The 15535-nt window shown below is 46.0% G+C and overlaps 1 protein-coding gene across 3 annotated transcripts in view; it reads left to right on the top strand.

The window, feature by feature from the left end:
- Positions 1–15535, top strand: part of LOC135378537 (neprilysin-4-like) — a 160529-nt gene that overhangs the window by 94524 nt on the left and 50470 nt on the right. For all 3 annotated transcript variants that reach the window (XM_064611593.1, XM_064611591.1, XM_064611592.1), the window contains 5 exons: positions 424–522; positions 601–678; positions 10786–10898; positions 12760–12818; positions 14608–14659. In XM_064611593.1, coding sequence (XP_064467663.1) covers positions 424–522; positions 601–678; positions 10786–10898; positions 12760–12818; positions 14608–14659 — 401 coding nt within the window. The remainder of the gene's footprint in view (positions 1–423; positions 523–600; positions 679–10785; positions 10899–12759; positions 12819–14607; positions 14660–15535) is intronic.

Below are 15535 nucleotides of genomic sequence, written 5' to 3'. Positions count from 1 at the left end.
GGTGTCTCTGCGCAATGCGCGAAGCTGTGTTTATGTTTTGTCCGTGCGCCGAACCACCAACGCTATCTCTTACGTATGCAGAGGTGATTGGGTACGATGTACTTGGAAGTATGCGTGTTTCGAGGGTTTTGTCTTCCTTTTTTACTGTGTTATGCTTTTCTTTTTTTCCTTTGTAACTCAATTACTTGTAACCCCCTCCTGCTAGCGCCATTGACATGGTCACCAGTATTAATAAATAACTGAATAAATCACGGACGTTCATTATGACTGCACTGAACTTGCGGAGGCTGAGTTATCCTGTACAGTAAAGTTTTTTTATATCAGTACATGCCAAGTGCGCTGCGTCGCGTTGTTCTTGAGCTTCTAAGATACATACCGTAAGGTTTAAAATGCATACACAGTATAGGATGTCTTACCTTTCAGACGGAAACATTTGTGAAGGAGTTAAAGAAAACATTCCACGCGCTCATAGAAGAAAAGGAATGGATGGACAATGGGACGAAAGGCGAGGCTTTAAAGAAGGTAACGGTTGTCACATTATGGAACTGCCTTTATAACCATTCTTAATGTTGTTTATTCCTTTCTTTTTATTTGTCGCAGGTGGACTCCATGACACCCAAGATTGGATACGCAGATTGGCTGATGGATGACTGCTACTTGGAAGAAAAGTACAAATACGTAAGTAATGTGCTTACGTAATGGTTAGGTAAAAAGTTATGGCAGAATTATCGCGCATTTTTCGCGTTATTTCACTAAGAGCGATAGCTGTTGGACCCACCTGTGACATTACAAAGTGAAATTGTGGCGACCTCTGTAAGGCTGGGGCGGAAACGCTGTACTGTCTCAGACTACTGTCTTCAGGCACTCTTCCGCCAACTCCTGAATCCCCCTTGATACCTCCACTGTACAGCTATCGCTGTAAGTACGCACACCGATACCGCCGTCGCGTTTCTACTTTCATCACAAAAGGTTAAATGAAGCATTTGCCAGAGTGATTTTCGTTAAGTCTTGTTCGGATTTAGATAAAATCGATATGAGGCGCAGTCAGGCCGGTGGATCATATCCACGACGAGTAGTGAAATTGTTGAGGTTTGTTATTTTTGTTGGGGTTAGCTACACCCTATACCGACAGACTGTCATCCGTTAAAGCGACCATCGCATCCAGAAACGTATGTATCACACCCAGAGTTGTGCCTAACTCGTTACAAGTAACTCGTTACTTGGTAACGGTTACGTTTTTTGGTAACGAAGTAACGATTCAGTTACTTTTTAAAATATGGTAATAGTAACGGAATCAGTTACAAAAATTGGTAACTCGTTACTGACGTTACTCGTTCCTTTTCTTCAGCGTGGGGCAGCACATTTCGGCACTCCGTGTGGCGCAATGCGTGCGGATCTGACCTGCGTGACCCACGACCACGTGTGACTCAAAGTACTATTGCAATCCCTGGCTGGATGTGTTGTTGTCTTTTCTCTTGTTTCCGTAATCTCGGACCATCACTCCTTCCCAAGAATGGGCACCAATTGTGTTGTGGCTACAAAAAACGCGTTTCGACTTCTAGCCTCTACTTGTCTTTGCTAAGCTTCTGAGCGCCCTAAATTATGACGCAGCCCCTCCTCTGTTTTCGGGAACCATTGATGATCGTTGGCACGAAAACCGGTGTCTTTTCTTGTGTCTTCATAGTCTCCGATCACCCCCACTTCGGAAAGAAGGAAGGGTCCAGGCAAGCTGATATAGACTCATGGTAAGGGGCCGAGAGACACGGACCACGAAGGACGGACGACACATTATCAGACTCAGCAAAAGGTTTATTACAATGACCCATACCCAAGACGCGACGCAGAGGGGCAACAAGACAAAACGAAGGGTCAATAATCACGTTGACACGTGTGCGGCATGTCTCGTTGGACCCTTTAACTATGCGCGGTAACGTAAAAGTAACTCGTTACCTGTGAGTAACGAGAACTCGTTACTTTTGTATGTCGGTAACGAGTAACGTATTTAGCTACTTTTTTCTGAAGTAACGGGTAACGGTATTTAGTTCCTTTTTTTGGGTAACGGGCACAAGTCTGATCACACCTATACGGTAACGTCCGATTAGCTTCACAGTGTACTTGGTCAAGTTTTTATTCCGCAAACATATTACACCTTAAATTAACGAGTCTTAAACATTCGCACCCCTCAGCAGTAAAGCAAGCCCCAACGATAGTAACATTATGATGACGTAAGTCAGGCACACGAATGTTAGCGCAGCGCGGCACAGGCGATTGGGTGACCTGTACTGTTACAAGATCTCCAAGCTGGGCTGCTTCACGTTGGCACCACTATAGAGGGTGTTTATTTTTATTTCTTGCAGAAACTTTACTAAAAAACTAACAGAGCAAAATAAATCCCATTTTTGCCGCTGAGTTATTGCCGTTGAGCCATGCGAACATTCTCTCATAGAAAGTATGTAACGACCAAGATCACCAATTACTTAAAATTCATTATTTAACTCTTAAACTAGGGGATTACGCGCAAAAGCGAGGTAGCAGAACTGGAAATATTCGTCGTTGAAAGTCATTTCATGTCTAAAAGACCTTAAATGCGCACGTAGATGGGTAGAAATCCAGCGAACCGGTAGAATGTAGGAAGGGAGTTGCCTCAGGACAGAAGCCGCCGATATTTCGAACAGAGACTGTTCTTCTTCTGGGCACCGTCCTCATCATTGGCATGGTATTTAAAGGGTTAGGTGTGACGTGTTTAAAGGTTCATGCGAATTGTGGGTCAACAGCCCGGAGGGAAGAAAGGTTCTGTACGGGCTTTTACGGCAGGAGTGAATGGCTGCTTTGTTAGAGTGTGGAGGGGATTATGTGAACGTAGTGATCTAGGCTACAGACCGGTTACAGAAAAATGGAAGGTTCACGAACACGTGGACGAAACGGGACAACAGGCAAGAATTGGCAAGCATAGCGAAAGATAAGGAGGTTAGTGGTTACGTGAGGGAAATTCCAGAACCAGCAAAGGTTTTTTTTTTTTTAATATTTGTAATGCAAAGTTGTCGCATGCAATAAAGAAAGTAGAAAGCAGTGGCCATGCAGAACATAACAGATGATAATGGAGGTAGAGGGGAAAAGCATATTTTATTTGTGAAGTGTTTCTAGGGTGCCTTGTGATTTGTTGATACCGGACGGGTGAAGAGCGTTGAACTTGTATATGAGATAAGACTCCCTATCACGTCTGTCACGTGTGGATCTAAACCCGGTTTCTAGAATATATAGTTTAATGTTGTCAAAATTGTGACCAGGAACGTTAAAGTGTTCGGCGACTGCTTTGGGGAGTTTGTTGGACGTGTCGGTTCTGTGTCCAGTACGTCCGACACGTCCAACAAACTCCCCAAAGCAGTCGCCGAACACTTTAACGTTCCTGGTCACAATTTTGACAACATTAAACTATATATTCTAGAAACCGGGTTTAGATCCACACGTGACAGACGTGATAGGGAGTCTTATCTCATATACAAGTTCAACGCTCTTCACCCGTCCGGTATCAACAAATCACAAGGCACCCTAGAAACACTTCACAAATAAAATATGCTTTTCCGCTCTACCTCCATTATCATCTGTTATGTTCTGCATGGCCACTGCTTTCTACTTTCTTTATTGCATGCGACAACTTTGCATTACAAATATTAAAAAAAAAAAACCCTTTGCTGGTTCTGGAATTTCCCCCACGTAACCACTAACCTCCTTATCTTTCGCTATGCTTGCCAATTCTTGCCTGTTGTCCCGTTTCGTCCGCGTGTTCGTGAACCTTCCATTTTTCTGTAACCGGTCTGTAGCCTAGATCACTACGTTCACATAATCCCCTCCACACTCTAACAAAGCAGCCATTCACTCCTGCCGTAAAAGCCCGTACGGAACCTTTCTTCCCTCCGGGCTGTTGACCCACAATTCGAATGAACCTTTAAACACGTCACACCTAACCCTTTAAATACCATGCCAATGATGAGGACGGTGCCCAGAAGAAGAACAGTCTCTGTTCGAAATATCGGCGGCTTCTGTCCTGAGGCAACTCCCTTCCTTAAATGCGCACGTGCGTTGAAATATCAATCGCTGAATATCGCGATGCAAGGGAGCCGAAACAAGGACTACGCACTTTCCCAGGGCAGAAAGAGCGGCAGACAAACCACGTTAGAGGGCGACACTTTTGGAGTTGGTGTAGGAGCTAATCTGTTGGCCAGATAGACCGCGCTCGGAACCAGATAAGGGGAACGTCGCGTCATTTTTGGTTAGAGTCTGGGACGAGCTGCGCCCATCAGCACACCATGCTATGGGACGAGGCTAAATGCCTCGACATCGCCCCTGGACAGAGATAGAACCCCCTTAACATATACATCATAGCTTCTTGGTGCTACACCGAGGCGAAGGCAGATTGTGGAGCGCGTACGGGCGACGCCACATACGATGTGCATGTCAGAAATCAGGCGACAGGCGCAGCGTAACCCCTCAGCACGTGCTGTATATGGCACGAAGATCATGCGCTTGCGGGCGATCGACGGCATTTACAACACCTTCCGATTCTTAGGGCACACACAAAACATTACGCGAAGGCAGATCGAAAATCGCAAATTCATCGAGTAGCTAACTGAAATGTATTCTGCCTTCTTGAAGACAAGCCAAACTCGGCGCAGTACTGGGCAGGGCGAAAGCAGGATGTCTTCGCTATGAATAGGCAGTTGGGCAAGCCCATGCCCTTCATAATAATAAGCGCGGGCGAGGCCAAGAGGTCTCGCCTCCTTAATGATGCTACGTTGTCTGCCCACCTACTATCAAGTGCAATGCGGGCCAGTACTGCGACGCATCGCGGCGCAATATTTCTCCTCCTGAGCAGCACGAGATAGTCTTGGAAGTCATATATCATCTGCACTTCAGACCGTAACATGTGACGCAAGGGACCGAGCAGGGCAGGCCAATCTAGACGTTATTCACTTGCACGACGGGGAAGCGGCAAGCCCTGCGCGATACGCATAGTGATGGACACGTACAATCGATTGACAGTCGCAATGGACGGGCGACCGCCGCAGCATAACGCCCACGTGCTCTTTGCGTCGACAGGCAAGGCTGCAGTGACGATACGTGGGACGACAGTTCACTCGGTGTTTAGACTGACGCTTCCGGCAGACGCGCGAATAAAGCTCAGATATACTGCAGCCTTACCGACACGTTATGTGCGACGTGCGTGCTGTCACACTCGACCAGGTCATCACATGTAGTGCTCATTTGCTAGCGACCTTGTGTCGGCCTACAACAAGTAACAGGAAACTAGGACGCGCCATTCGGGGGCCTTGGCTACTACGCGATGGGTGACCTGTACTAGTTGCCAACTTTAACGCGACGCCAGTATATAAATCGCCGTGCGGCGGCGCGGCATCAGACATTTCACGGAAATCAGTGCGGCGGTGTCTCTGATACCACCCACCCATGATTTCTCTTTCTCGCTTTTATTTATTTATTTTTTCCAGTTGCTAGCCCTTGTGACGCTGTTCCTCAGATTGTGCATCGCTTAACATTTCAAAGCGAGGTCGCATCTGCAAATCCATCTACGAAACCGGTGCCTATGTTCAGCATCGGCTGACAATATACCAGGCTAACTCTTTCGTCCGAAAAGTACATATATGTTAAATTTTATAAGATCAGCGCTGCTTCGGCGGCGCAGCGGAAGCTCCAGCGGGGTAACGTCACTCCCTGAGCGGAGGAGTGAGAGTGCGACGTGCAGAGGAGGAAAGACGCCGTCCAGCCGCCTCATAACTGAACGAGACCCTCGCACCGCCACGGCAATCTTTCTCAAGATCGCGTCCTCGTTGGTTCTTAGGGAGTTACGTTTCCCCGTTTTTCTTTTTTCTGTTTCGGAAGCGAAGGCGGAGTCCTTAGCGCAGCTTAATGAAAGGGTTCACAGTACCATTGATGAAAATCTTTTGGAAGAAGACTGTGCAGCGTGCGATCGATACCAGGAATTCCACATCGCCGTTATGGTGCGAGCCCGAGTAGAGATTCCTCAGTGAGTCATGAAGACTGCGACATGGTGTATCGGCCACGTATGATGGAGCTTCACACGTTTTGGGTCGAAAACGTCTGGCAGAGGGCCACTCTTCTGAAATAATTATCGAAATACTTCGACTGTTTTAAAGGACAGCGATATTGGGAGCACGCTTGACCTTGGAGGCAAGACAATTCCCTTGTGCTTTTGAGCATCTGTACAGCGACATCGATTCCAAAGGAACAACCAAGACCAGAGAATGGTGCCCGGCACAGTGCGGAGATCGTAGGCTCCAACATTGTTGTGACGCAAACGGACTCTGAAGCCAGAATAGCTGAAAAGTCACGTTCTGCTGCGAAGCCTGGAGAGGTTGAAGAGGCGATCAGCAACATTGCAGTCGAGGACAAGGCGTCATGTTCACTGAGAAATAAAGATATGTCGTCGAAACTGGACTTCAACCTGGACATGACTGATGTCGTTGAAGAAAGCGGGAAAACGGTGAAAAACACGTTCACTCAACTCGCCTAAAATCTGTCCAAAATCGGTTCGTCACGGTGAACATCTCCGAGTGATCTACGTTGGACTGTACAAGTCACGTTCCTGTGTGGGGAGTGATGTGGCGGCCCGTGGACGACGACGACGTGCCTCTGCTGCCGCGTGCCAGGTGCTATTGGCATTGACGATGGTGGTGATAGTGCCTCTACACTCTCAACGTTCTCCGTCTGCTGTTGTCATGTACTAAATCGAATAACATACATACGCAGTACTAAAGAAGAAGTAATAACATGCGCAGTTTGATAAAGAAACGCGATGAGCTACGTGCATTGATTGACTCTTGTGATGCTGATATCATATGCCTAACGAAAACTTGGCTGTCGGCCAAAATATCGAACACTGAACTTTTTACTTGCTCCAAGAGCTACAGTGTGTATATATATGATCGCCCAGCCAGGACAGGCGGCGGTGTATTGATTGCTGTCTCTAACTCTTTTATTGCATCACCTATCCATATCAGTTCTAAACTTGAAGCTTTACGGTTAACCATCGAAAGTGCTTCTAACCCCATGGTTATCGGTATTTGTTATCGGCCTCCTCTTCACAACAATACATTCGTGAATTAACTACACGATGCATTAAATCTCGTAGTAACAAGATACCCAAACACTCCACTTTTCCTATTAGGTGATTTCAACTATTCCGGAATAGATTGGCAAAGGACATTATCCCATGCTCACACCATCTCGAACGAAGCAGCCTACTTTGTTGAGCTGTGTAACGATTTTAACCTCAGTCAGTTGGTTGCACTCCCCACGAGGGTCGTTGATGAGAAGTCCAGTATACTTGATCTGGTATTAGTCTCAGATCTTGAAAGAGCATCTGACATCCTACATTTGCTCAGTCTAAGTGACCACGATGTTCTACAGTTCTACAGCAACTTTCCTCTCCGTTCGCGAATGATTCATAGAAAAAGCATTCGCAATGATAAACAGCTTTGCTTCCATAAATCGTGAGCTAGAAAATATCTATACTCATTTCGCTAATGACTTCTCAAGTCGGACAGTAGAAGAGAACTGGCAGTTGTTTAGTGACAATGTTGCCGAGCTCATAGAGAAATACATTCCACTTACTAGAGTCACTTCCTCGCTCGACTCACCTTGGTTTAACACCACTATTTGGCGTCTTGATAGAGATGGCAGGCCGATTCCATGCAATCAATCTGCTGACGTTTTCAACGAATTTTTTGCCAGTGTCTTTTCCGCTGTCAGTAGGAACTGCCCACATCTACCACCATCACGTAATCTTATGCCAATGGACGCCCTGATGTTCGTGTAGCGGCATATCGCTATCGCTCGCCTTCATCGCCACCTTCATCTATATTCGACAGGCACGTTCTCACGCGCAACCATTCATTCCTTTATCGTCTCCACTGCTGGCCGGCCCTTCGTGACTTAGCTCTCCACACCTGCGCTGGAGCACCTGGAGCGCGCCTGGAGCACCTGCCTCAGTTCTACCGGCACCGTCCTAGCGTGAGGCCACGACCATCTGCCCGCTGGGACATTCCATCATCGCCGGTCGGGACTCATGTAGAGGAACACCACCTCCTCTACAATTCGATCCACTCGGTGTGGTTAGGATAATCGAGGGGCTTAAGCTACGCTCTAGCTCTGGGGTGGACTATATTAACAGCAAATTTCTCAAAAGCACAAAAATCTACTCATCCGTGATACTGACAAACTTGTTCGAGCAGTCCCTGGAGTTTGGAACGTTGCCCCATGCCTGGAAGACCGGAATCGTTATACCAGTCCACAAATCGGGTAGCGTGAACCAAGCAGCCAGCTTTCACCCCATATCACTCAGTCCACCCCATATCAGTGTACCATGCAAGATCATGGAACAAATTATATACTCCCATCTTATCCGTCACCTTGAGTCGAACGCCTTTTTCACCCCATATCAGCACGGCTTTCGCAAGCAGTTTTCCTGCGAAACGCATTTAGCAGCCTTCTCTCATGACATCCTCCGCTAGCTTGACATTGGATTAGAAGTCGACTGTATATTTCTCGACTTCAATAAAGCTTTCGACAAGGTATCCCATAGCCATTTACTTGCGAAGCTTTCCTACCTTAATATCGACACTAAAATCCTGGCCTGGATCCAGGCATTCCTGATTGATCGCTCGCAATTTGCCCACGTGAACAATACCAATTCTTCATCCGCACCTGTAGTATCAGGAGTACCCGTCCTAGGTCCACTACTTTTCCTTATCTTCATCAATGACTTGCCGACCCTCGTTTCCTCCACTACGCGATTCTATGCCGATGACTGTGTCATATACGCTCCTACTGCCAACAATCTCGATACTAACCAGCTACAGTCCGACCTGGCCTCTATTGTGACCTGGTGTTCCACTTCGTCCATGGAGTTGAACATCAGTAAGTGCAAGCATCTGAGAATATCTCGATCCCGCAAACCATCCCCCCTAGTTGAATACAACATCAGTGGTGTGAACCTTGAAAGAGTGTCCACGTTCAGGTACCTAGGTGTCCACATATCGTCTAACCTGTCATGGAAAACTCACATAGCCCATATATGCGGTCATGCAAACTCAACTCTTGGTTTCATTCGCCGCTCGTTTCATCAGGCTCCTACCAATGTGAAGCTTCATCTGTATAAATCACTCGTTCGACCCAAACTCGAATATGCGGCTTCGGTGTGGTACCCGGCTGCTGATAACCTAGTGAAAATGATCGAATCAGTGCAAAATCGAGCCGCGCGTTTTATCCTGTCAAATTCCAACCGCACATCTAGCGTAACACACATGAAACAACTTTTACAGCTATCACCTCTCTCCCATCGCCGTAAAATGGCCCGTCTCATCCTATTCCAAAAATATACTACCATGATGATCCCGTTCTTTCGTCTTACCTATCGGCTCCACTATACATTTCACAACGCATCGATCATGCACGGAAGGTCTTCATGTCTTGCAACACCAATTCTTTTTCTGACTTATTTTTCATCCGCACGTCTCGTCTACCGCGTAACGTTGTTAATATCCGGGATTCATCTACCTTCAAGGACACACTCGAAGACTTACTTCACGACCCTAACCACTAATATCACGCAGTGAAAGTGTCATTTGTACTTGTAACTACATTTACATGTATTGCTAATTGTTTTTGTGTTACATTTTGTATCTACAGAGCTTTATCCTTTGTTATATGCCTATTTGTTTGCCCCTCTCCTCTGCAATGCCTCCTGGCCCTGAGGGTACTATAAATAAATAAATAAATAAACAGTTAGACCACGCCGCCCTTTCTCGTGGGATTTTCAATACCGTTATCAATGCTCCAGGTGGAATAAGATGACCCTATCTTACACAACCTGAAACTGCCTGTGGCCGTCTGATCAGCAAATGTAAGCGTCCAGGCGACATCCCCTAGACGCGATTCTGGGATTGCCCCCGTAGCTACAGCAGGGGACCTCCCAAGTACGCGAACCCTGTTGCTTCGAAATCAGCCGGCATCGATGTGACGGCCCCTTTAAGAACTTCATGTACAGGGTGTGTGCAGAAAAACGTGACCCGCATTTAGGCACATAGCTTGTTGTCTACCTAACTAACGAACTTAGGGTGGCGCACAATGGCGCATTTATGCGTGCGAAATCTGCAGAAAAATCGTGGAAGCCATACTCAGCTTAAAAAATAGACAGAGCAACGAAAACTTCGGCCTCCGTGCGTCAGAATACGGCAACATGGCGGATGCAGGAGAGTTGTGTTCAAGTACCGCTAGGGGAGCTATCGGTGCAGAAATCGAAACGATGTCCCACATGGATGCTCATCGGTAGTGCCCGTAGCGGCGCCTGCACATAACTCTCCTGAGACCGCCATGCACTACCATGCACTGTCATGATCGCCCTATTCTAATGCATGGGAGCCGATGTTTCCGCGCTCTGTTTATTTTTTTTTACTCTGAGTATGGCTTCCAAGATTTCTTTTTTAGCTTTCGCACGCATAAATACGCCATCGTACGCCACCGGAAGTTCCCCGGGGAAGTAGAGAACGAGTTACATGTAAAAATGCGGGTCACGTTTTTCTGCACACACCCTGAATATTTTTTGTGTTTGTGTTGCAGGGGTACGAAACTCTACTACTACCTTATTCGCGGAAAATTTATGGCTTCTGCCCAATTCTATGAGTGGTACAGTGGTTATGTATGCAGTTTACGGTTTTATACCCCTGAAGATGCAATTTCAAACATTTGTAGGTAGAAATGTTCGAGCCAGATACACCGTACGTGAAAGTCATCACTAACCTCTTCAAAAATCTCGGTCTTACAAAGCTGGGAAATCTACATACTTCTTACAACAAGACAACTGAGTGAGTTTACTACCGTTGTATTCCATAGAGAAAACACAAGGAACTGCAGCGTGTGTTAGTATGATAGGTCGCTACTGACAGATACAACTGTGACACTTGGACATACGCGTAAAAGTTGCTTCGCAACGCTACTATACGGAATAAAAATACATACGCCGACACTTAACACACGTGCTTCCCAGGCAATCATGAACTGTGAGATTCAGAAAACAGGTACTGTATTTGGAAGGAACTTTACTCACTACGTGATGGAGAATCAACATTTTAGCTACGTGCCTAATGCATTAGATAATAGGAGGGGAAGACGCCCTTCAACCTTCCCATACATTTGTCGAATCGTGCAGCGCTTCAAGACATTGTTCAATTTACATGAAATATGTCGTAGTAGATTTTTTGTGATAAGCAGTGCCAACTAATAGACTTTAGACGTGTGTCTTAAAAACATATATACAGCGCTGAGAATATAACAACGTTCAATTTTTTAGTCACTCTGTATAGGGAAAGCTCAAAGGAGAATTATAGTCTCATGATTAGAGCTCGGATTCCTAGGAAAAAGCACGTTTTTTTTCGTGTGGATTAAAAGTGCCTTTTCAATACATGAGAATAAAGTTGGTGCTAGCGAACCTCCCGCATCGTTTCGATAGTGTCTATAAGTGCCTATTCCGGTGTCAATGCCTATGTTGGTGCAGGTGCCTAAAACTCCGACTAAACATCGAAAAGTGCCTATAGTGGACCTTAAGAAGTGGCGATACTCCGTTATACAGCGCAGTTGACGTCGATCACCTCGCACGTCATTTTGAAACCATCGATATTGCTTCAAAGAAGCGAGTATCTCAAAGTTACTGGAATGTAAGCTGAGAATTGAAAATCGGTTACTCAGTACAGTCACTTACTCGTTCTTTCTCTCGCTTCCAGAATTGTATTGTTGTTGAGTGGGTGGATATTATAAAATATAGGGACGTTTCGTAACGGTTTTGTCGAAACCTAGGACTCTCAGCGCTATTGCGTGCTTACATGTTAAAGAGCTTTTTAGTTTTCGCTCCTGTTCCCTTTCCGTCCTTATCTTATCTTTCTTGTTTTTCTTTTCTTTTCTTTTTTTTTTGCACAACGAATTTCACACACAGTATAATGCTGGGGAGGGACATATGAAGGTAGGTGTACAATCCCTACAGTTTGGCAACTTGGGGATGCTGCCCTCCTTTCGTGTAGTCAGTGCCAGGTAGTCACCCGAGCCAAAATGACGCCCCGTCCAGTGTGAGGAGACTTGATCCCCCATGTTTGCTAGCTGTTGCGAGTCTTGTGGTACTGCTGAAAACGAAATCGAGTTGCAGACGGAACAGACGGAAGCGTTATTCACTTTGTTTTTGCACTTTCACTGCTACGTATGAAGAAAAAAACAGACAGTTTATAATGCCTATATAGTAATTTTTACTGCAAAAATCGCGATTTTAGCGCCTTTTGTAGGAGCCTAAAAGAAGTTTTTTTCGTGTTAAAAATCCGGGCTCTACTCATGATGCACTCGAAAAATATTACTAGTACCAATACAACCAAGAATGTTTCTTTCACGCTACATTCCACCAAGAGCCATTGTTAGCAGCAATGGTTAGGCGATGTTGTCTAGCTCGGATTTCGGTTTCTTGGTATTACGAGGAGGCTCCATAGTGCATGCAAGTTGACAGTATTCTATTTACGGCGCTATCTGCTCAGCGTGGTTGCAGAAACGCGGAGGGTGCATGACTGATGCCTCTTTCAAGCGGCTCATTAATCTAAACTCAGGTTAAACACATATCAGGTCTTTCAAAGCTGAACACCCACGTATTTTGCGAAAGATGCTGATGCAATTGTTTATGACATCGCCCAGGTGGCTCACTGGCCCAGCTGTGGTAAATGCTTTCTACCATCCTGGGAACAACGAAATTAGTAAGTATTATTTTGCGCCCATTGTCGACATTGCTTTTAACACCCGAACAGTACATTATTCACACATGTTTGCGTTTAGTGCATACCAAAGCTTTACATTTTGCTGCCTGCTACGCCTCAATTTTGCCCGTACACCCTCCATTCACTTCAAAATGGTTTGGCTAAACTCACAAAACTGCAGTGTCTGTGGCGCGGTAGCTGACATCCCACACCAGCTCTTACATTGTCAGCAGCACCTTCACCATAGGACCACCCCCCGTTGCTGTCTGCTCGAGATTGTATGTAACGACTTTTCGCTGGCCCCTCTCCATGGCCAGTCCTGCACCTCAACCAGTGGATTGTCACTGTCACCCTCTTCGGTTTTCTCTAAGTCTCAGAAATCATTAACTGCACGTGACGTTGTTCTAGTGTCTCTTTTGTTCTTTCTTTCGTTCTTTTTCCATTCTTTCCTTTTCCTTCTTTTCCTTTTCCGTTTTTTTTTTCTTTTTCATTTTTTTGAATAGCAAGCCGGCTCATTGCATAGCTAACCTTTCCTTCCTCTTTTTTTTTTTTCTTAATAAACGTATATATCTCCCTTTACATTTTCTAATGCATCACTTTTCATGGTGACAGTACTGCTCCTATTTTATGAGATCCCCTCTTACTCAAGAAATATTCCCCGTTTCATCAACCAACAGTGATCCATGTTCCCGACTGATTTGCTGCTCCTGGTGACGTAAGAGTACTAAGGGTTCAGGCTTGCGAATAGATAATTTTTCTGAGATTGCACCTCGAGTGCTTTACGATATCTTCGAGAAGCAAACGGCCAATGAATCGCCGATGCTTTCAGTAAGGCCGCGTACCCACATGCCGAGAATCTGCGCGGAAACGCGAACGCGGCGCGGTAGACCCTTGCCGCTGTGCGGGAAAAGCCACCTCCGCTTTCCGCTTTTTGGCGATCGCGCAGTGCACGATTTTTAGCGGCATCCGCACATGCTCGGCCAATCAGGAAGTAAACGGAATTTGCGTGCGTTCTTGTTTACTTCCGGTCTCCCGCACGAAGAGCATTGACGGGGTCGTTGACTGGAAGGTATGTCGAAGTGACGCTCACGTTTCTCAGCCGGCGAATTTGTGACGGAAATAAAATGCCATTGCTGCCTACATTATAGAGCGTTGCGTTAAAATTACTTTTTGGGGCGACACTGGAATAAAATTTGGGAGCGCAGGTAAGTAACGTGTAAGATATGGTGTCAGAAAGTTGAAAGCTAAACATTGTTCACAAGAAAAGAATGCGCTATCGCCACAGCGAGTGAACCCAATGCCTGCGTTTCTTGCGTCTGCGATGTTGATTTCGCAAAAGCTCAGATGTAAGAAAGGAAAATGTTCACTACAGTGAGTAGCTCGACTTCGCTGTCGTTCGCCATCTTGTCAAGCTTTCGCTGTGAAGAGTTGCGGGCGGAGGCAGGGGGCGGCATGCATACGCGTCCGCTTGCGGCAGGCGGTTGCGCACATCTCTACCGCATGTAGGTAAGCGGCGTAACAGCATTTCAAATCGCCTAATGTTGGAAGTAGTGTGGCACTCTAGAAAAGCCTTTTACGAGAAATGAGAAAAGTTTCCAATTGCGTAATTCGAGTGTGGCATCATATGTGCCCCAGTATTATACTTTCTTCACAAATTGTTGTATATTAATTGTTCTGCAGTGATGTTAAAACACCGTACTTTGTATTAGTATGACGCTTAGTATACTTGGTAAGTACCTTCAAATAACCTACTGTTTTGTTCAGGTTTGTTTTTCCTTTTTAATTACAGCGTTCCCGGCTGGGGTTCTTCAGCCACCATTCTACAAGTACGGGTTACCGCTGTAAGTAACACTCGCTTCTGTTCACCCAAATATCATCAGGAAGTTTGAGTTTCGTGATGCAAGTGAGTCGCAATGACGAACATATTTTTATCCTTCTTCCAAATAATGGCTATTAAGCATCACAAAATAAAACACCATCCTTGCTGAGGGAACACAGCTACTGCCCCTTAGTGGTAACCTGAAGGTCATGTTAAAAACAGGGCCATGGTGCCGAATTTCGTTCACAGCCTTCAGGGCCGAATTTCCTTACTCGCTGCGCTGACTCTGGTTTCCACTGAGTTTTCCTTCAGGCTTTCTAGCTGACCGTTTCTGCTCCAACATTCAGACGCTTATGTATATTGCCAAAGCGGGGTCCCTTTATCATCGTCATTGACAAGCGGAGATGTTGCTTGTTCCAGCTCGTATGTTTGGCTTACCTCCGGATCCTGTTAATCCAGAGGCTCTTCGGACTGTTAAAGTAGCACAGAAGTGATTTTTAACACCCAGTTTTCTTCCTATAAAACTATTAAGTTTGCCAGTAAGATGCACCATACGAAGTAATTTACACCACAGAGTCATAATTATCGCAGAAACTGAATTTAAAATACGCCGCAAGAAGCGACCGTGCGCAACGGTGGTGAAGAGCAGTACCAGCCTGTGATCTGCCTGGAACCTCGCGCTGACGCTATAAGGAGAACGCTCGCTGATTGGCCTAGAGAAATGTTGTCTGCTACTCCGCTGTCGTCTGCTACTCGGCTGTTCGGGGTTCTGATAAAGCCTTTCTCCTTGCTCGGTAATGCTTCGGCCGCTCCTTCTATCCCCAATTCTCCGGGAGAACTGGCAAAACAAGTTTACGGCGGCAAAGGGACAATGCGCTGACCCCCACTGACCGGCAAA

This window comes from Ornithodoros turicata, chromosome 1, assembly GCF_037126465.1.
Source record: "Ornithodoros turicata isolate Travis chromosome 1, ASM3712646v1, whole genome shotgun sequence".
In the NCBI taxonomy this organism is placed as follows: Eukaryota; Metazoa; Arthropoda; class Arachnida; order Ixodida; family Argasidae; genus Ornithodoros; species Ornithodoros turicata.
Note: the sequence above shows the minus strand (reverse complement) of the source record. Positions and strands in the feature narration are given on the sequence as shown.